This window comes from Cyprinus carpio, chromosome A5 (genome assembly GCF_018340385.1).
Source record: "Cyprinus carpio isolate SPL01 chromosome A5, ASM1834038v1, whole genome shotgun sequence".
Classification (NCBI taxonomy): Eukaryota; Metazoa; Chordata; class Actinopteri; order Cypriniformes; family Cyprinidae; genus Cyprinus; species Cyprinus carpio.
Genome location: NC_056576.1, coordinates 29,124,380 through 29,145,357, shown reverse-complemented (window position 1 = coordinate 29,145,357; position 20,978 = coordinate 29,124,380). Strand labels below are relative to the sequence as shown.

General features: G+C 36.4%; 2 protein-coding genes across 5 annotated transcripts; one reads left to right on the top strand and one right to left on the bottom strand.

Moving 5' to 3' along the window:
* Positions 1-1,328: 1,328 nt before the first annotated feature.
* On the bottom strand, positions 1,329-18,641 carry LOC109080044 (G-protein-signaling modulator 1-like). Of its 4 annotated transcripts, none has more exons than XM_042756796.1 (3): positions 18,537-18,641; positions 2,299-2,629; positions 1,329-2,173 (listed from the first exon to the last, which is right to left on the bottom strand). In XM_042756796.1, exons 2-3 carry the CDS (start codon positions 2,608-2,610, stop codon positions 1,988-1,990), a joined length of 498 nt encoding a protein of 165 aa, XP_042612730.1. In that variant the 5' UTR covers positions 2,611-2,629; positions 18,537-18,641; the 3' UTR covers positions 1,329-1,987. The 4 variants fall into 4 exon arrangements, with proteins under 4 accessions (XP_042612730.1, XP_042612728.1, XP_042612729.1 ...); XM_042756794.1 differs by having other exon boundaries at positions 2,299-2,672; positions 18,537-18,614; XM_042756795.1 differs by lacking the exon at positions 18,537-18,641 and adding an exon at positions 3,355-3,996.
* LOC122145176 lies at positions 5,910-19,683 on the top strand. Its single transcript, XM_042757407.1, has 6 exons — positions 5,910-6,069; positions 6,372-6,447; positions 17,562-17,758; positions 17,882-18,423; positions 18,541-18,635; positions 19,347-19,683. Exons 1-6 carry the CDS (start codon positions 5,910-5,912, stop codon positions 19,681-19,683), a joined length of 1,407 nt encoding a protein of 468 aa, XP_042613341.1.
* Positions 19,684-20,978: the final 1,295 nt, after the last annotated feature.

Sequence of the window (20,978 nt, the reverse complement as noted above, 5' to 3'; positions counted from 1 at the left end):
AGTTTAATCGAGTGAAAAAAATAATAAGCTTTTTTTTTGTCATTATACAGAGCTTAATATTTGCATGAATAAATGAGTAAATTAATAAACAAATAAGGAGCCACGCACATGCCAAAAAACAAACAAACAAACAAAAAAGGCCACAAATAAAGATTTTGTTCACATGACATCTTTCACAATGCTGGGTTACTTACAAATTGTAGTTCATTGCTGATTACAAATTACATAATTGTAGTTAGTAATGCAATCACTTTGATTACACATAACTGTATCCTGACTGTTGTAAGAAAGATTTGTAAGTTGTAAGAAAATATTTTCCAGTGTTTATTATCAACATCATAGTGCATTAAACATTAGCTATTATGCCAAAGTTGCCCAAATTGGGGATCCTGATGTGATGAAAAGCTAATAATTAAATAAATCATTAAAAAAATTCAAATTAAAATAATTGTGTGGGCTATCCATTTTCCATGTAATTAATCGCATGTGCAGGTACATAAACCTGGAAGACTTTATGAAAGTATATAAGCAGTAGGAATTTATTTATTTATTTATTTATTTGAAATCTTTGAAAGATTTTATGAGCACTTTACAATGTAGTATATAATTACAAGCACTTAATTTTTGGAATATGATTACTTATCAAGATTACATCTTGTTAGTTACTACCCAGCACTAATCATTCATGACTTCCTTTATTCCCTAATTTTAATTAAATTGTGGCCAAAATGTACTAGGCTGCTTTGTTTCCTCATTTTAGTTAAATCGTTGCCATAATTTAGACATAGTAAATTAAACAGGGGGAAAGAATTAGTACAATGTCGCCACAAATTAAGAAATCGCAAGAACAATTTAAATAAAACAAGGGTAACAAATTAATAAAACGTGGCCACAAATTAATAAGTCAAAATCAATTTTTTTTTCTGCATGTCATGTGGCTCTGTGCAAAAACAAACAATAGCCTTAAACAAAAATAGTCCCACCTCAAATTGTTTGAACCAATTTTGTTTTGTCACAGGTTTGGAAAAACTTGACTAAGGTGCCAAAAACAAGGTACTAAAAGTTTCATTTTTAGGGTACACTATCCCTATATATATATATATCACCTCAAATTGTTTGAACCAATTTATATATATATATATATATATATATATATATATATATATATATATATTTTTTTTTTTTTTTTTTTCACTGTTTGAATGAAATCCCATATTCATAACATTTTGCAAAAAAAAAAAACTTAAAATTACATTTAGCAAAAATTCTGCTACCATCCCCACTGAAAATAATATTAAAGACATACTAAAATCATACTAAAACATCACTTTTATTCCAATGAAAAAAAAAAAAAAAAACATCATGTTAAACAGTGCACCTCAAAATCAGTCTATCCACTTTTCACAGACTAACGATATGCACTTTTTAATTCTAAAGATGGATTCAGCTTTTCTTAAATCTTCTGAAAGATGTTACTATTGGTATTACTTATATTACTTATCAGCAGAATTAGACAACCTAATGAACTGATCCATGAGCCATGTAACTTCAGTGTCATGCCAAACAATTGCTCCCATCTGTTGGGAATCAGTTAATTTATATTCATTGTGAGCTGTCACACTGATCTATACTGTGTTGTGTGACATTAGTTAGTAATATTATCCTCAGAAAGCATCATGTTAATCATTTTCCATGGTGTTACCTTGCTTGAAATTTGCACAAACACTTTTGTAAAAGAACAATTGTTGGAACATACAAACAGGTGATTGTTTCCATTCCCTCTGAATCACATCTGTTGGGTTTGGATTCACCTCAGGGTAACTTGTCTGTAAAAATATAAAACAATTCAACATGATATAATCCTACTAATTAAAATAAACCTATATTACTCCTCCCTAACCCCAGCCTCGGAAGATCAAAATGTGCAGCCAGAGGGTCAGAGTTTGCAGAAAAAATTGTGGAAGTCGTATCAGAAGTGCCACAGTCTCTAGCTTGAGCCCTCAGAGGTTTTGGACTTAGAATTTAAGTCTGTTTCATCATTTTCATCAGAAGGAAAGGAAACCCGTTGTTCATCCATACGTTTGGATTGCACTCTCTGAATTAGGCTGAAGAAGTCTTCATCTGGGTCTGGTGCTGGTGGCAAAGAGCACCTCTGATCATTGATTCTGGAGGACTAGAGGGGGACAGAGGTGAGAAAGTTCACAACAAGCAAACAGAGGAACTCTGAGGAAGTCTAAAGTCTAAAGCACATTTGTACAATTCACATCTGATATTGAATTTCAGTTGCTATTTTGTTACCTGATACTTTATGAGCATGTTGAAAAACTCGTCACTAGGTTCCCATGGACTACATGACTCGCACAAGTGTCCCACATTGTTCTGTGCTATCCTGATGCCCAGACGGTCCCCTATACTGGCTCTTTGGTCATCCAGTCTGCGGCTCTGGGAACTGGCTATCAGGTCAAAGAACTCCTCTGTCTGGGTAAGGGAGATGAGGGAAGAGGCTCCAGACAGTAAAGGGGACTGGGGCATGGAGGACTGAGGCCCAGACGAGGCCTCTTGGGGCTGGGCATTGGGCTGTTGAGAGTGCTGGCAGCGCCGGTTCTCCATGCCGCTGCTTCTGGGGTCTCTGAGCACAGTGAAAGGGCAGACCTCATTAGAGGTGACTTACCCTTAAAAAAGAATACAGAGCAGAAGATTAAACACTCTTGCAACAATTAATGAAATTACTTATGATCCTTGATTTTGAAGCACATGTTGAAAACAGAATGTCAGCAACAATTTCAGTAAGTGTCAAGTATAACATAGACAGTGCTTTCTTGTTCCCAGAATGATGCAGACATGAACTAAAAACTATTTTTAGATTATTAAACACATTTAAACTTTTCAAAGTTTTTAAAGCAGACTTGCTTTTGTAAGCCTGAAAAGTTATTCACTTATGTGTGAAATATATCTGGGGTAATAACTTATTTTAGAGTTACCATGACCAATAAACTGCAGACCAGCAAAGTTTGAATTAGTTAACAATTTTAATTAAATTTGAAATTTGGTGTTAGAAGTAGCACAAAGGAAAAAGTAAGTAAGTAAGTAATGTTTATTTATATAGCACCTTTCAAGAGCAAGTGTCACAAAGTGCTTTACATCAAAATTGTAAACAAAAAGATTAAAAACAGAAATGACAATTAAAAGAACAGATTAGACAAAAGCAAGCAGAACATTATAAAACAAAACAGCTTTTAATAAATAAAATATGTAACCTCACATAAAACATATTTTACTACCTCACATAAGATATTTTACTAGAAATGCAATATATAAGTATGACATATTTAACAAAGTTTTAAAATGACTTACAGTTTTATCCTTTTTTAAAAAACAGTAAAGTTCACAAAGGCGCTCTTTACAGGGACTTCATCTGAGAACAGCCATACACCAACTGCCACAGCCTCTGGCACTAAATGATTTTCTTGGCAGACATGACAAGCAGACCTTTCTCTCCAAAGATTGAAACGTCCATGTTACTAAACAGCTTGCAAATCTTAAAAACATAAGAAAAAAATAAATACAAGAAAAATGCCTTATATTCCAGCAAAAATGAGGATGACTTTCCTATCTTCCACACCCAGGTTTCCTGTGTGCTGGGCTGTCTGTTTTTTGAGGGGAGAGGGAGAGAAAGGGAGAGTGAGAGGGGAGAGATAGAGAGAAATGGGGCGCTGTTGCCCCTCTCCGCTTACATCATGGTTGCTATAGGAACTGGAAATCGGCTTCCAAATCTCGCTCCCGTTGTTCACTCAAACACAGGCATGTGCACACCAACAAAAACACACACTGTCTGGTGTACACACACACACACACACACACACGGGCTTGCATTCCTGCAATGTTGAGTTCCATTCATTGCCTCCTGGGGGATCAGTTGCCTCTCCCTTTCCACAGTCAGGAAAACTAGAGCACATTTATACCAGGATACAGTGGCCAAGATTACAGATGTGTCTGTCATTTTCATTTCTTTGTTTCAAGTGATGCTGAGCCACTGTCGACAGAACACGAGGTGGAGGGGGTTGCTTGGAAGCTACCATAAGAAGGAGGCAATAACTAATGATTCCAGGATAAACCAAAGCAACATAATGTTGCCTGGGGCCCTTCGTCTGAAATGAATGGATGAATGCCACTCCATTTAGAATTCCCCAGGGGGAATAGAGCAGTCTTTCTTGGGATTCCCTCCAGTCCAGCTCCATGTGCCAGCCAGCGGGCAGCTACGAGAGCAGGTCCAGTTCATCAGTGCTCCCCACTACTTCAGTTCACTACATTTCATATGCAGTAGCAGGCTGTTCATTGACAGAGTGTGTATATATATATATATACACACACACACACACAGTTGTGCTCATAAGTTTTCGTATCCCTTGCAGATTATGGAAAATGTTAATAATTGAGATGAGGGATCATGAAAATTGCATGTTATTTTTTTTATTGAATACTGTCCTGGAAAAGCTATTTCACATAACAGATGTTTATATCTTCTCCACAAGACAAAATAAAAACTGAATTTATAAAATGACCCTGTTCAAAAGTTGAATCTTAATACTGTGTGTTATTTCCTGGATGATCCATGACTGTTTTATATTTTGTGATAGTTGTTAATTAATCCCTTGTTGGTCCTGAGCAGCTGCCTGCTGTTCTTCAGAAAAATCCTCCAGCTCCTCCGCATTCTTTGGTTTTCCAGCATTTTCTGCATATTTGAACCCTTTGCAGTGACTGTATGAATTTGAGATCCATCTTTTCACATAAAGGACGATTGGGGGAATCATACATAACTAGTATATAAGGTGAAAACATGTAATGATACTCAAGAAGGCAAAACAATGCATTAGGAGAGCTGTGGGTGTAAACTTTTTGAATTGGATGATCAGTGTAAATTGTACTTATTTTGTCTTCTGGAAAACATTTAAGTATTTATGTAGCTTCTTAAGTGCGGTACCAAATGAAAAACATATTATCTTTAAAAAATAAGAAACATTTACACATCATCATCCTGTTCAAATGTTTACACCCCCCAGCTCTTAATGCATTTATGTTGCCTTCTTGAGCATCAGTAAATGTCTCCACCTTTTGTAATAGCTGTTAATGAGTCCCTCAACTGCCCTCAGTGTGAAAAGATGGATCTCAAAATCATACAGTCACTGCTGGAAAAGGTTAGAATATGCAGAAGAGGCTGGAAAACCAAAGAATTTGCAGGAGCTGGAGGATTTTTCTGAAGAACAGCAGGCAGTTCATCTGCTCAGGGCCAACAAGGGACTCATGAACAACTATCACAAAATATAAAAACAGTTGTGGATCATCCAGGAAACGACACACAGTATTACAGTTTTTCTCAGTCGCTTTGGTGCATTTCTCACATCACTATTTACATTTGCACAACAGTTAGTTCAACCTCCACAACATTTAGTAATTTGTGCACATCATAGTAGCAGTTTCTCATTCCTTCGAACAAAATTGCAAATGCTTTTGGACATGCATCAATTGCTTTCGTACAACTCTCTGCTGTTTTATAACATTATCATTTGCTTATGTCATGTCAGTCAAAATTAACTATACTTGTGAATGCTGAATAGTCATTCCATATAAAACTAATAGTCCTCATTTCATTGCTTGAGTCATTACATACAAAAATGTTGAACTAGTTGTCAAAATCTGTCAAGCAAATTTGACACATTTTTTTAAAATCTTTTTTTTCCTGAAAATGTCTCTCTCAGGTGAATCTCAACTTTCATTGATGAGAAGTGGCGTTTGAAGCATTAGTTGCAACCAATGATAAGCCACTTCTCTACGATCACTGTCAGAGCTGAATCCCATAAACCAAGCAGGACCAATAGTGTGTACCATTTCTACAATACTGTGACACAGAAATGGAAGGTCAGCCTCGTGGAAGAGGGGTGAGGGTGGGGGGAGGAAGGGGAAGGGGACAAAATAGGGGAAGAGGAAGAAGAGGCCAAGTACACAGGCGGATCCCTGATGAAATCAGGGCTACAATTGTGGATCATGTTGTCAATCACGGCCTCACAATGGGTGAGCCTGGTCGAAGGGTGCAGCCAAATGTTGGGAGAACCACTGTAAATTCAATTATTCAAACATTTCGTCGGGAGAGCATGTGTGTATAAATGGACAGTAATTCAGCACTAAACAATCTGCACTGCACTACTGTCATTGTGTCATACATGAAGCTTGCAGTGGGACAAGAACTTGTCACTGTACATTTTACATTTAGACATACAGCTTTACTGCATCACACATTTAGTGTATTGTAGTGTACAGTAGTGTTACAGTAAAGATTTGCCATATTTACTGTAATTTTACTCTGCACCACACAGGATTGCAAGACAACCTTGCAGAGGTGGAAGAGGGCCCCTTTTTACTCCGCAACAAGAGGAAGCCATTTGTGCAATGGTGATTGCAAACAATGCCATAAGGTTGAGAGAGATACAAAGTGCTGTTATAGAGGATGACAACATCTTTGGGAATATTGAATCTGTTTCAGTCACTACAATTGACAGACTGCTCAGGAGGAATGAAATGCACATGAAACAATTGTACAATGTGCCATTTGAACGGAACAGAGACAGAGTGAAGGAGCTCCGTCACCAGTATGTACAAGTTACAGTTTTTTACAGACGCTAGGACACATTTCTCAGTACTTAGGTCACTTTTGCTAAACTCTTCACACAGTGAGCACAACAGAAGTCTATGTGGGCTAAACTGAGGATCAATTATCATTGCTTTGGCACAAAATGCATTTAATGACTACATCTCTCAAATTTCATGAATTCTTTTCTCACTCAGACACAACAACTGCCAAAACTCTTTGTACGTACAGACCAATTTGCACATGCTTACATACTGTTTTCAAAACTGTTAAACTGATGTTTTAAACAATAACATAATACAAAACTGAATAAGACAGCAATTTTCTACATTTCTACAGTAATATTTTAATGAAATATATTTTAAATCTTAAAATTAAATGCTATAAAAACAATTATAAATATGGCCATCCACATGATCAAATGTCCCTCCTGGACGCAATGAATGCTGGATGCCTGGACATATCAGCAGAAGATAGCCAGGGATGGATCAGGCATGCCAGAAGATTCTTTCCTAGGTGTATTGCCCTAAGATGTGATGTGGATGAGAACCTGTGGCCAAATGGAGAAGACCAAGTATATTAGCATTACTATTGTATCTGTATCAGTGGATGGTGTGTATACAAATTCTTGTATGTTGGAATTACTCAGTGCAAAAAAAAATTAAAAATAATAAAATTAATAAACGACATAAAATATTGACGAATTCTGAATCATGTCTGATTCATTCCAGTAACATATTTTGCAGTGAATTATATACAGAGGTGTGTCCTTGTTTTACACAAGAAAACACTGTATAATGCTACATGTTGTTAGTGTATTTTAGGTCATTGTTTTGTGGGTGACAAAGTGGTTTGTCGGCTGTCAACCTTTGCTAGTGTTCTGGAAGAATGAGTTTGATTTGAGACCTGAATAAAGTGTTTTGGTAGTTGTAGTGCATTTTTGAATGTGAAATGAACTGCTTTGCCAAGCTGAAAGTTGGTTAAGAGAACTGTGTGAAGAGTTTTGCAAATGTGAACTAAGTATTGAGAAATGTGTCCTAGCGTCTGTAAAAAACTGTACCAGTATGTATAAGTTATGCATATTCTAATGTTCAGTGCTGTAAACTGTTTACTTTGTGTAGTGTCATGCACTACACTTACATGGCAGTTCTGTGAATGTGTATTCACAGTGCATACTGTACATTTTGTTGTCCAAAATGCATTATGTTACACAGGAAAAGTTGTTATAGTTTTTCTCACTCCCTCTTCTGTAATAAAGCATGTACTGGAGCTGGGGGGCAGGAAACCGCTGCACTCAATAATATACCTTGATGAGGCGGGTTTCAATCTGGCAAAAGGTAGAAGACGTGGAAGGAATCGCATTGGACAGAGAGCAACCATTGATGTCCCAGCTGGCCAATGGGAGGGAATATTATTATGTGTGCAGCCATCTCAGAAAACTGCGTCCTCACCCATATCCCGTCTTGGTCCATACAACACACAACATCTGCTGACTTTTTTAGATACTCTTTGCAGGGACATAATCCCTGAGAATGAAAGGGGTCTAACTGGAGACCATCTGAGCAAGCATGTTGTTGGTTTGGGTAATGTCCGTTTTCACCACTCAGTTGTCATCAGACAGTGGTTTGCAGCACATGACTTACAGTTACATTTACATTTAATCATTTAGGATTTAATCACATGACAGGATGCTGGTGGCATATCTCCCTCCCTACTCACCATCAAATCCAGTAGAGGAGTTTTTCTCTTCCTGGAGGTGGAAGGTATATGACCGGCATCCACATACACAAATGGCCCTGCTAGCGGCCATGGATGCGGCATGTGATGACATCACAGCAGAGTCCTGCAGAGGGTGGATTCGCCACTCGAGGAGATATTTTCCTCGCTGCATTGCAAGAGATGCTATTCGCTGTGATGTGGATGAAATTATGTGGTCAGACAGAGAGGAACGTCTGGATGTGCATGAATGATTACAGTACTATGTATGTTGTATGTTCAGTTCCAATATGTACTGCAATATTGTTTACAGTTGTGCACAGCTCTTCCCAAAGGGAGTTTATGTTTGTTGTAAATAAGGGTGTATTTTTTCTTTTGCACAATGCTGTGAACAAATTAGAATTGCAAAGAGCATATGCAGTAAAAATGTGAAACATACATATTCAGTGTCTTGTACTCAGTTACCTCACTAAATACAGTAATGTGTAACTTTACTGTATTATTCAAATGCCTGTGCAGATAGTATATACATAGTGCTGTCTTGAGGATTTTCAGGTAGTGTCAGCAAGATCTGACTTTTTTTGCATTGGAAAACTTTGACAGAGTAAACTGTCATAATGAAAACATGGCAAAGCCATTTGACTATCTTGTTCATAAACAATGGTGTCAGGAGGACTTTTCATCTTGATGACACTGACACTTTCATTGACATGAATACTTGCTTTTGAGGAATGACCTATCCATTTTGAGCAAGTGACACACTTTTGCAGGTTATCAACTAGGTTTTGCAGTTTGTAGTAATTGTTTTGAGAACTGCATTAACTGTTGTGCAAATGTAAATAGTGATGTGAGAAATGCACCAAAGGGACTGAGAAAAACTGTAAGATTCAAGGGAATGTACTTCTGAATGGGGTCATTTTTATACATTTAGTTATTATTTTGTCTTGTGGAGTATATGTAAACATCGGTTATGTGAAATAGCTTATTCGGGACAGTATTAAATAAAAAATTACATGCAATTTTCATTATGCCTATTATTTTATTTCAATGATTAACATTTTGAACATTCTGCAAGGGGTTTGTGAACTCAAACTGGATAGATAGATAGATAGATAGATAGATAGATAGATAGATAGATAGATAGATAGATAGATGTTAATAAAGCACATCTTACATGTTCAAAGCAGTGTGTCTGTTTATCTATAGACACTAACAAATCCATACAGGAGTATCACCAGTGTGCATTGCACATGTAGTCAGCCAAGATCAAATACAGACAAAGTGCAGGGAATTGGGAGTTTTTTTCATCGTCCTGCAAGATGTTAGCAGTGTCTCAAATTTCAGTGGATGGAACAAAGGAATCAGTGTGGACCTCATCAAAAGTTGTTAAATACAGCTAAATCAGCCAGGACTTCTATCTAGACACATACTGGATAAGAACATCTTGCTGCCAGATCCTACAAAAAATACAAGTTCAAGATGCACCGAATCCAGTTAAATTGCATTTATTATTAGCATAGTCTATGAAAGGTACATGAAGTAGTCACTATACTTAAGGAAATTTATTGTAGTATAAAATTTAATTTTTACCTAGTCTAGTCTGTTACTCTGTTTATTATATTTAGCACCCTAAATAGGTTCTGTGGAGTTAATTACACTGTTTCACTTGAACCTGGGTAAACTGAGTGCCAGTCACAGAGCTGGTCACAATTAACTAAGCTTACTGGTGATTTAAAACGTTATCATCCAACGTAATGGCAAATAGGCTTTTCATTTAATGTAAATCAATATTTGCATGAATGTATTTCTCTCCGTGTGTCCTTCATTGTTCTGAAAAATCACATACACTGACACTGTCATATCCATTAATGTGTTTAAAAAAAAAAAAAAAAAAAAAAAAAAAAAAATGTTTTTGTGGGAGTGGTGAGTGCTGAAAAATGGTGTTCTTGTTGTTTTTTTGTTCTCATAAAATATATATTTGTGACACCTCATGTCGCTATTAAGCCAACAAGGTCTTTGCGGTCTTTAGACGCACCGCTGGAGTGAGAGCAAACATCACCTGTCTTTTTAAATGCACTGCCAGAAGGAAGCTTTTCAACCCTCCATTACATAAGTGCTCTGCCAAATAGGAAATCCATCAGCTTTTGTGAATAAAGCCATTGAGCCATACCTGTCCATTCAGCTATCACTCTCCATTCTTACACAAAAGCGTCATAGATAGATTCAAACTTTCCTCTTTTCAAAGTATTCACAATATATGATACAGCATACAAACCCAATTCCCAAAAAGTTGGGACACTGTACAAATTGTGAATAAAAACAGAATGCAATGATGTGGAAGTTTCAAATTTCAATATTTTATTCAGAATACAACATAGATGACATATCAAATGTTTAAACTGAGAAAATGTATCATTTTAAGGGAAAAATAAGTTGATTTTACGTTTACATTTACATTAGCGACTTACAAATGAGAACAATAGAAGCAATCAGATCAACGAGAGAACAACAACAGTATACAAGTGCCATGACAAGTCTCAGTTAGTCTAGCACAGAACTCATAGCAAGGTTCTTTTTTTTTTCCTTCCCAAGAATAGGATAGACAAGAAAATAAAATAAAAGGTAAGTGCTACTATTAGTTGGTCTAGTGCTGGCGAAAAAGATGAGTCTTTAGATGTTTTTTGAAAATGAGTAAAGACTCAAGAATTGAGATTGGGAGGTCATTCCACCAGCCGGGCACAGTCCAGGAAAAGGTCCATGAGAGTGATTTTGAACCTCTTTGGGATGGCACCACAAGGCGCCGTTTACTTGCAGAACGCAAGCTTCTGGAGGCCGCATAAGTTTGAACTAATGAGTTTAGGTACTGTATATTGGTGCCGTGCCAGTGGTCGTCTTGTAGGCAAGCATCAGTACCTTGAATATGATGCGAGCGGCTACTGGTAGCCAGTGTAACCTGATGAGGAGAGGAGTAACGTGAGCTTTTTTTGGCTCATTGAAGACAACCCTTGCTGCTGCATTCTGGATCAGTTGTAGAGGCTTGATAGTACATGCAGGAAGGCCCGCTAGGAGAGCATTACAATAGTCCACTCTGGAGAGAACAAGAGTTTGGACAAGTAGTTGGGTGGCTTGCTCTGACAGGAAGGGTCTAATCTTCCTAATGTTGTACAGGGCAAATCTGCAGGACCGGGTCGTTGTAGCAATATGGTCTGTGAAGCTTAACTGATGATCCATCACAACTCCTAGGTTTCTGGCTGTCCTGGAAGGAGTTATGGTTGACGAACCCAGCTGTATAGAGTAGTTGTGATTTAACGACAGGTTAGCTGGAACCACCAGCAGTTCTGACTTAGTAAGGTTGAGCTGAAGGTGATGGTCATTCATCCAGCTTGAAATGTCACTCAGACAGGCTGCAATGTGAGCAGCTACCGTCGGACCATCTGGTTGGAATGAGAAGTAGAGTTGAGTGTCATCAGCATAGCAGTGATAGGAGAAGCCATGCTTCTGAATGACAGATCCTAATGACGTCATGTAGATGGAGAAGAGAAGTGGTCCAAGCACTGAGCCTTGAGGAACCCCAGTAGCAAGAAATTGTGACTTAGAAACTTCACCCCTCCAAGACACCCTGAAGGATCTATCTGAGAGGTAGGACTTGAACCACAGGAGTGCGGTTCCAGAGATGCCCATCTTTCTGAGGGTGGACAGTAGAATCTGGTGATTAACTGTGTCAAAGGCAGCAGATAGATCCAGCAAGATGAGTACTGAGGATTTGGAAGCTGCTCTTGCCAGTCGCAGGGCTTCAGTAACCGAGAGCAGGGCAGTCTCATTTGAGTGGCCGCTTTTGAAGACAGATTGGTTGCTGTCCAGGAGGTTGTTCTGTACAAGAAACATAGAGAGTTGGTTGAACATGACTCGCTCAAGTGTCTTTGCAATGAATGAAAGAAGAGATACTGGTCTGTAGTTTTCTAGAAGTGCTGGATTTAAAGATGGTTTCTTAAGCAGTGGGCTTACCCGAGCCTGCTTAAACACTGAGGGAACTGTACTAGTGTGAAGAGAGGTGTTGATAATGTGAGTAAGTGAAGGTATTACTGAAGAAGAAATCGCTTGAAGGAGGTGAGTAGGAATAGGATCAAGTGGACAAGTAGTAGGATGACTGGACAGGATAAGTTTGGAAACGTCCATCTCTGAGAGTGGAGAGAAATTTTAAATTTCATGGCATCAACACATCTCAAAAAAGTTGGGACAAGGCCATGTTTACCATTGTGTAGCATCCCCTCTTCTTTTTATAACAGTCTGCAAACGTCTGGGGACTGAGGAGACAAGTTAGTTTAGGAATAGGAATGTTGTCCCATTCTTGTCTAATACAGGCTTCTAGTTGCTCAACTGTCTTAGGTCTTCTTTGTCACATCTTTCTCTTTATGATGCGCCAAATGTTTTCTATGGGTGAAAGATCTGGACTGCAGGCTGGCCATTTCGGTACCCGGATCCTTCTTCTATGCAGCCATGATGTTGTAATTGATGCAGTATGTGGTCTGGCATTGTCATCTTGGAAAATGCAAGGTCTTCCCCGAAAGAGACGATGTCTGGATGGGAGCATATGTTGTTCTAGAACTTGGATATACCTTTCAGCACTGATGGTGCCTTTTCAGATGTGTAAGCTGCCCATGCCACACGCACTTATGCAACCCCATACCATCAGAGATGCAGGCTTCTGAACTGAGCGCTGATAACAACTTGGGTTGTCCTTGTCCTCTTTAGTCCGGATGACATGGCGTCCCAGTTTTCCAAAAAGACATTCAAATTTTGATTCATCTGACCACAGAACAGTTTTCCACTTTGCCACAGTCCATTTTAAATGAGGCCTTGGCCCAGAGAAAACGCCTGCGCTTCTGGATCATGTTTAGATATGGCTTCTTTTTTGACCTATTGAGTTTTAGCCGGCAACGGCGAATGGCACGGTGGATTGTGTTCACCGACAATGTTTTCTGGAAGTATTCCTGAGCCCATGTTGTGATTTCCATTACAGTAGCATTCCTGTATGTGATGCAGTGCCGTCTAAGGGCCCGAAGGTCACAGGCATCCAGTATGGTTATGCACAGAGATTGTTCCAGATTCTCTGAATCTTTGTATGATATTATGCACTGTAGATGATGATAACGTCAAACCTTTGCAATTTTTCTCTGAGAAACTCCTTTCTGATATTGCTCCACTATTTTTCGCCTCAGCATTGGGGGAATTGGTGATCCTCTGCCCATCTTGACTTCTGAGAGGCTCTTTTTATACCCAATCATGTTGCCAACTGACCTAATAAGTTGCAAATTGGTCCTCCTGCTGTTCCTTACATGTACATTTAACTTTTGCGGCCTCTCATTGCTACCTGTCCCAGCTTTTTTGGAATGTGTAGCTCTCATGAAATCCAAAATGAGCCAATATTTGGCATGACATTTCAAAATGTCTCACTTTCAACATTTGATATATTATCTATATTCTATTGTGAATAAAATATAAGTTTATGAGTTTTGTAAATTATTCCTTTTTTACAGTGTCCCAACTTTTTTGGAATCGGGTTTGTATGTTACAACATTGAAAATAGATTCTGTGCTAACAATGAACTAACACACGTTTGTTGAAGCACCCAGCATGACTGCAAGTAGGATGCCTGCACTTGTGCACCTGGATTCCCTCTAATCAGATGTTTTGTTTTAAAGTAATGTTTTGTATTTTCATTTTACATCCTGTCAGACAAATCATGCATTTGTAAAAATTGTTTTATGTCATCTCAAGCTTAATTAATTAGCTGTTAGTTGGTTGTAAATTATATTCAGAGTTATATTATGATGATAATATTCTGATTTTATTATCCCTTTTTTATTGCTACTTTCCTGCCACTACTCCATTATCCTATAGCAAAAAGCCGCCAAAATTCTGCTGAGTTTAACTCCAACCCTGATCAAACTCACCTACCTGTGATTTTCTAATGATCCTGAAGACATTGATTAGCATGCTCAGGTATGTTTGATTAGGGTTAGAACTAAATTCTGCAGGAAAGTGGATCTTGTGGGCCAGATATGAGAATCCCTTCACTCAGTTCAAGACTTTTTAAGCATATCACATGGACTAAAATCTAAAAAGAGCCCAGAAAATATATATTTTAACTAAATTGTTTTCATGAAACTCGCCATATTTGCATATTTGGACATAAAAGTAAAATATGGATTTTGGATTTTGTTTATTATTTTATATATGGGCTATTTTTATTGTACACATACGTGGGACACGATGGCTTCAGAATGTTACATAAAGAATATCCTTATCTCGCTGTTTATTTAGCAAACATTTAAATATTTTACATATTAAAAGTTGGCCACAATGTGTGGAATAGCTACATAGGGGAATATGAGCTACATTCTTGGCTAAGAATGTGCTCAAGGCGAGGATTCTGTGTTCAAACCTTTAACAAAGGGAGATTGACAATGACCTTGAATACGCTATAGAACTTTATCTCCATTTAGAAGAAAAAAAAAATACTTATAACACGAGTCTGGCAGAAGCCTGCTCTTGGTTGTTGTGTAATTGTGGCGCTCTATTTAGCGTCAGCGTCCATTTATCGAGCTGTTACCAGGAGCTTTAATGTAAACAAAGTCAATGACTGCACATGATATGCTCAAATAACCGTGATCCTGCTAATTTAAGGGTAGGATGGCTTTATGTTGTTAAATATAGTTGATGATATAACCTATTAGTCTTATTTTTCTGTTTCTAGCAGGTATTTTCGGGGCTTTTGGGTTGAACTAATATATTTTAACGTAGGCTATTTAATAGTAAGTAAATATAAAATCAGCCACTAGGGCAATGTTAGACATAAAATAGACATAACTATCTCGCTATTTGAATGTGACTGATTTGAACAGATTATTTTAAATCAACTACATATGATTTGCTACTGTATCTGAATTATAGATATGCTACTCAAACTATGAGGTTGGTAAAAGAAACGATGATTTCGTATGATTAGTTATTGAGTGCACAGTCTGATGCCATAGAGAAAGTGCTTTGCTTGATGTCATGGTTGTAATAGCTCTAATTTTCAAATAAATAAATAAATGTAGCTAATGGAAATAACAGGCATTTGTCTTCCTTAAATGTTTACTTTAAATTAAACTTTTTTAATCTTTTTTTTCCCCTTTTCTTTTCTGTAATGGTTAGGCTACATTCTGATTCTGTTAGGCTATATATGTTAGACTTTATTTAATTAATTGAACATTTTCTTGCTTTTCAGAAACACTGCATGCAAAGACACTTGAGTGCACAAAAAACATCTTGAAACAAACATGGATGCATCAAGTACATTCTGTTACAGGTGAATATTTTATCTTTTATTATACTTTGATTAATGTTTAAGGAATTGTTCTATCCATGAAGGTTTTTTTTTTTTTTTTTTTTTTTTTTTTTTTTGTATGAAGTGTTAAAATCTAATTTTCAGTCCACTTAGGATCACGTCAGAGTGTGACTCATCCACTGTGCCAAATTCAAGATGTACTTTCCTCCTGGACTCTAATAAATCTGTGCAGAAAAGAATTTGCAAAGAGCATTTATCAAACAAATCCAAAACGACCGCGTCAAAGGCACCTGAAGTTCTGCAGACTGTGAGTCATTCCCAAAAGTTTCCACAAGATGACACTCTTTCTTCAAAATTAGACTCATTAACTTGTGCGGCGCTTTTGAAGAAAAATTTACCTACATCCGAAGCCTTACACAGTCTACGAATGAAGATCCAGCAACAGAAACTGAGGAGAGAGATTCAAACTCCAGCACCTGGGAAGAAAGGCTGGCAACATCTTACCAGAAAAATGTGCAGGGTGACAAACAAATGTCTGCATTGTCACTTAACTTTATGGTATATGCAATTACAGAGCATATACATGTACTAAAAAAAAAAGATATAGAGGTAACAGATGTCAATTAGATGACATATAACTGTGAAAGTCTGTATAAAATTAAGTTACTATGTAATTTGATGTAATCTCTTTTGCTAGAAGCAAAAGCATCACCGGGTACAGGTGAAGTAATCAGATTGGCTGTAAGGAAAAACGCTGTAAGCTGTTTTTCACCCAATTCCCACCAAAGATCTGATCTCCGAGGTAAGACTTGTGAGGACACTATTTAATATAATGCTTCCTGACCCAGAATATAAAATAAAAATATCTCAGAGCTTTCAAGGTACCTTGGCCTACTAAATGTCTTACGTAAGAGAATAGAACAATTCAATTAAGCATTAAAACTACACTCTCAGAAGAAAATTGTACAAAAACTGTACCATACAGGGATATAACAGCTTGTTACTTAAAAGGACATCTTTGTACCTTATTTACCACTAAAAGGTTCAGATGAGTACATTTATGGTATAGATTACTACATTAACCTTTGTGAAAAAGAAGTACACTAAAACATACTTAAAAATACACTTAATTGCATTTTAATTACAATTAAATGAAAATTGCTTAAATTTAAATTAAATGCACTTAGTTGTGCCTTTGTGTTTTTTTGACCCACTTCAGTACATCTTTAAATGTAATATCATAATTCTATTGTCTTTGACATAAGGTTAAAGTGTACGGTTACAATTTAGTACGATTTGAAATTGTATTCGAAATTATATTAACTTTAAATGTAATTCCAAGTAACACAAGGCAGTTAAAATCATAATAATGTACTTTACATGTGCTTTATAGTATGCATGACACGATTATTTAAACATAATGATTTAAATGTTATGTACAAGTAAAGTTTCTTTAGGTTTTGCAAGTATAATTTTTAGGATTTGAAGTACGCTACAAGTGCAAAAGTGTAAAAAAAAAAAAAAAAAGGCCATCCAAGATGTAGATTACCTTGTTTCTTCATTGGAACAGATTTGGAGAAATCTTTGGATAAGTATTTGTGAGAAACAAATCCACCATTAAGGCATTTTAACTTGTAATTTTAACTTCACAAGAAGTTAATTGATGGACTAGAGTCCTGTGGATTATTGTGATGTTTTATCAGCTGTTTGAACTCTCATTCTGAGGATACACTGGTGAACAAGAGATATAATGCTCAATTTCTCCAAACCTGTTCTGATGAAGAAACTATTATTTACATCTTGGATGGCCTGCAGGGTGAGTAAATATTTTACCAAATGTTCATTTTTGGGTGAACTATTTTTTTAAAGGTACTGCGTCAGTAACAAGCTATTGTACCCCTACAAAAGGTACAGTTTTTCCACTTCTTTTTTTACCTTTTCCTTTCTAACCGTGCAGCAGAGCATTCTGTACATATCCGCCTGGAGGAATGCCCAAGGCCTTGTGAAACTAATTTTGAACTCACCTTGCACTGCAGTTTCACAGGCTGAAAGAGTCAGCATTAAGGGTAGGCTGTATTCAATTGCATTGAGTGGGCACACAGAATCAGACTCAGCATCTTATGCATGCTTATAGCATCTTTGCATTCTTTTAAATTTGCACACTTCTCATGCATGCATTTTCTTTACAGATCAGAGCAAGTGGTCAAACAAGAAGGCTCCTCAACAATGTGTTGTTTTGAATGCTCAGACAAATGGAGACCTAAGTTCAAACCAAATAAAAAAGAATGAGAATTCATCTAAGGAGCATCCCAGCCCCTTGAGATCTCAAGCTCAAGTCTTATATTCTCCAGCATCTGGAAAGACATCCCTAAGCCGTGCAGCTTCTTCATACCCGGTCAAAGCAGTTCCGTTGCCACACAGAAATCATTACTCACAAAATTCCACCTGTAAAGTGTTTGCTAAAAGCTATGACATTACAAAGACAACAAAACCACTAGTAGCAGGTGAAGAAAATGAAGGTCAAACTAAATCAAACAGGCAACCTAGAAATAACCAAGATGTGCGTGAATATATGCATCACCAGGCCGTTGAGAGAAGGAGAAAGGTGCTACAAATGAGGAAAGAAGCACAGCGAGAGGACGAGAGGAAGCAAAGGAATATGCATGAAGTAGTTAAGAAACAAAGGCAAGTGCTCTACAGGGCCAAGAGAGAACAGCAACAGGAGTACCAGGTATGTAAATGAATGTTGTCTGGAAAAAGCAAATGTTCTTACAGAGAAAAATCAAGAATTAGGGATTACCACCTTCATGTTGTTGCAATAATGAGATATAAATGTGCACTTACACAGAACAGAGGCAGTTCCGAGGAGAAGAAGAGATGTGCTCATGTAGCTGACACAACTGAATTGTCTGTCTTTCCTAGACAGAACCAAAGTGTGACACTGTGAGTCCACTGCAGAACCCACTCTACCTTTTCTCAACCTCAAGAGGGCAGCATTGAGTCAGCAAGTATTTATATCACAGAAATAGACACAATACGTGACCAAATGTACAGAATGTGGACCTGAAACACCACACCCAAATGTCCTTGTGGAACATTTCATTTTAAAACTACAGGATTATTAGTGAATAAAAATGGAACGGAATTTTTAGATGGCAAACATGATTAATAATTGAGACTAAAGTTGAATTAAAATGAATTGAAATGTAAAGAAATTCCTCTAACTCTAATTTTAGATAGAAAAGCTAATTTTCTCAAGACAGAAATACAGATTGATTGATCCTTTATGATCATTATCATTCTTATATGCTGAATAGGTGCTCAAGAATTATTATCAACGGTAAAAAAGAAAAAAAAAGAAAATAAATAATAGTTTTAATAAATAAATAATAAATGATAGGTTTTTATGGAAACCATGATACACTGTCATTCAAAATTTTGGATATTTAAAAACAGAAATGAATTGATCAATAATTGTATTGACCTCAAGTAAAAGTAAAGACATTTGTAATGTTTTATTAAATAAACTGAATAACCCTGAAAAAATACATAATTGTTTCTTGTTTAATATTGAAATGTTAAACTGCTTTTTAAAATTGATATGTTTTTAAAATTGATAATAATAATTTTTTTTTTTTTTTTTTTTTTTTACAGCAAAACTCACACACACAGAGTGGAGACTCTCAGGAAGACAATCAGTGCTCTAGATACACACATGGACGATGAGGCAGAGGCAGGCTGGCCCCAAATCACAGACCACAAAGGGGCTCTGAGCCAGTCACAACCTGCTGGAGAGGGCATCTGTGAAGCCGAATCAAGGGAAACTTTGTCTGATTGTGGATCTCTGGATACAGATACAGAGAGAGAGCACGGACAAAAAAGAGTATCCATTAAAAAAGAGTTTACAGATGAAAAAGATGAAGTGGGTATGTGCTCTGTAGAGTTTATTACTCTCAAAGAATATGAAACAATTCTGCATTTAGGCATTTAAAATCTTTGAAAGAAATATAGCATTTTTATATAATTTTAATATATTTAAATATTATTTTAGATATGGGACTGTGTGCTGCAGATTTTAGACCACAGATTGACCAGACAGAAAAAGGACAAGAGGCGCAAAGTGACAGCAGTGAGAGCACTGACTCCACAAGCAAGGTGATCAATTAAATAACACCAGATTAAGAAACTGTTTTTAATATCATCTCAACATATTTAACGAATGGCTGTGCTTCTCCTAAGTTTTCTCTTCATTTGAATGTCAACATTTGTGACATTTAGTCAATCAAAACTATTTTGAGGTTAATTGATGCCATTTTTGTCTTTAGAAACAGTGATCTGTGACATTGTGTTAAGTAGAATATTAAACTTTTTTGTCTATTTAAGGGATGTCAAAACGATTAATCGTGATTTATCGCATTCAAAATAAAAGTTTGTGTTTACATAATACTGTCTATATACACATGTATATATTTAAGAAATATTTATGTGTGTATATATATTTAACATATATTTTTTTCTTGAATAAATACAGATGTGTGTTTATATATATAATATACATATAAATATACACAGTACACACATATATTATGTAAACACAGACTTTTATTTTGGATGTGATTAATCGCGATTAATCACATCCGAAATAAAAGTTTGTGTTTACATAATATATGTGTATACTGTGTATATTTAGATGTTTATTAATTAATATTCATTAATTCCATGAGTTAGACATACATTTTTGCTATTCATTAAAACCTTTAGGCTAATTGAGTGAAATCATTCCATTTTAATTCATAGCCTTGTCTTTATAGTATATCTGAAATTAATATATGGGGTATTAAATATGTATATATTCATATGCCTGTATTATATTATTCAACTAAATTGAATAAAGCATAAAAATTGATTTAGTATTTTATATTAATAACACTTAGAAAAAAAAACTGTGTGTTTCTATTTACTTCCATTAATAAAATAATGTCTGATGCATCATCATCCCTCTAAATATGTTACAGTTAGAAAGTAAATGCACATAGTTCTTAAGGGGAGCTTCTTACACTATCTTACCCTACCTTGGCGATGACATGCTTTGTTATAGTACCATGGTATTCTTCGAAAAACCTTGGAGTACCATGCAAAATGAATTTGGTAATTATTTAGTATGATGTTTATTATATAACTAATTAATAAATTACTATACAATACCATTACTGTACCATTGCAGTTTCGATAGGATAGACTCTGTCTGTAGCAGAATCACAAATTGCAAATGTGCACTAAAAGCTG

Bases quoted from the DNA above. Each gene is read 5' to 3' on its own strand.
- LOC109080044 (XM_042756796.1), bottom strand. From the start codon at position 2,610: ATGGAGAACCGGCGCTGCCAGCACTCTCAACAGCCCAATGCCCAGCCC. The intron at 2,174-2,298 runs GTAACAAAATAG...GTCCCCCTCTAG, and splicing joins ACATGCTCATAAAGTATCAG to TCCTCCAGAATCAATGATCA.
- LOC122145176 (XM_042757407.1), top strand. From the start codon at position 5,910: ATGGAAGGTCAGCCTCGTGGAAGAGGGGTGAGGGTGGGGGGAGGAAGG. The intron at 6,448-17,561 runs GTGATTGCAAAC...ATTTTTTTAAAG, and splicing joins AGGAAGCCATTTGTGCAATG to GTACTGCGTCAGTAACAAGC. The intron at 18,424-18,540 runs GTATGTAAATGA...GCACTTACACAG, and splicing joins AACAGCAACAGGAGTACCAG to AACAGAGGCAGTTCCGAGGA.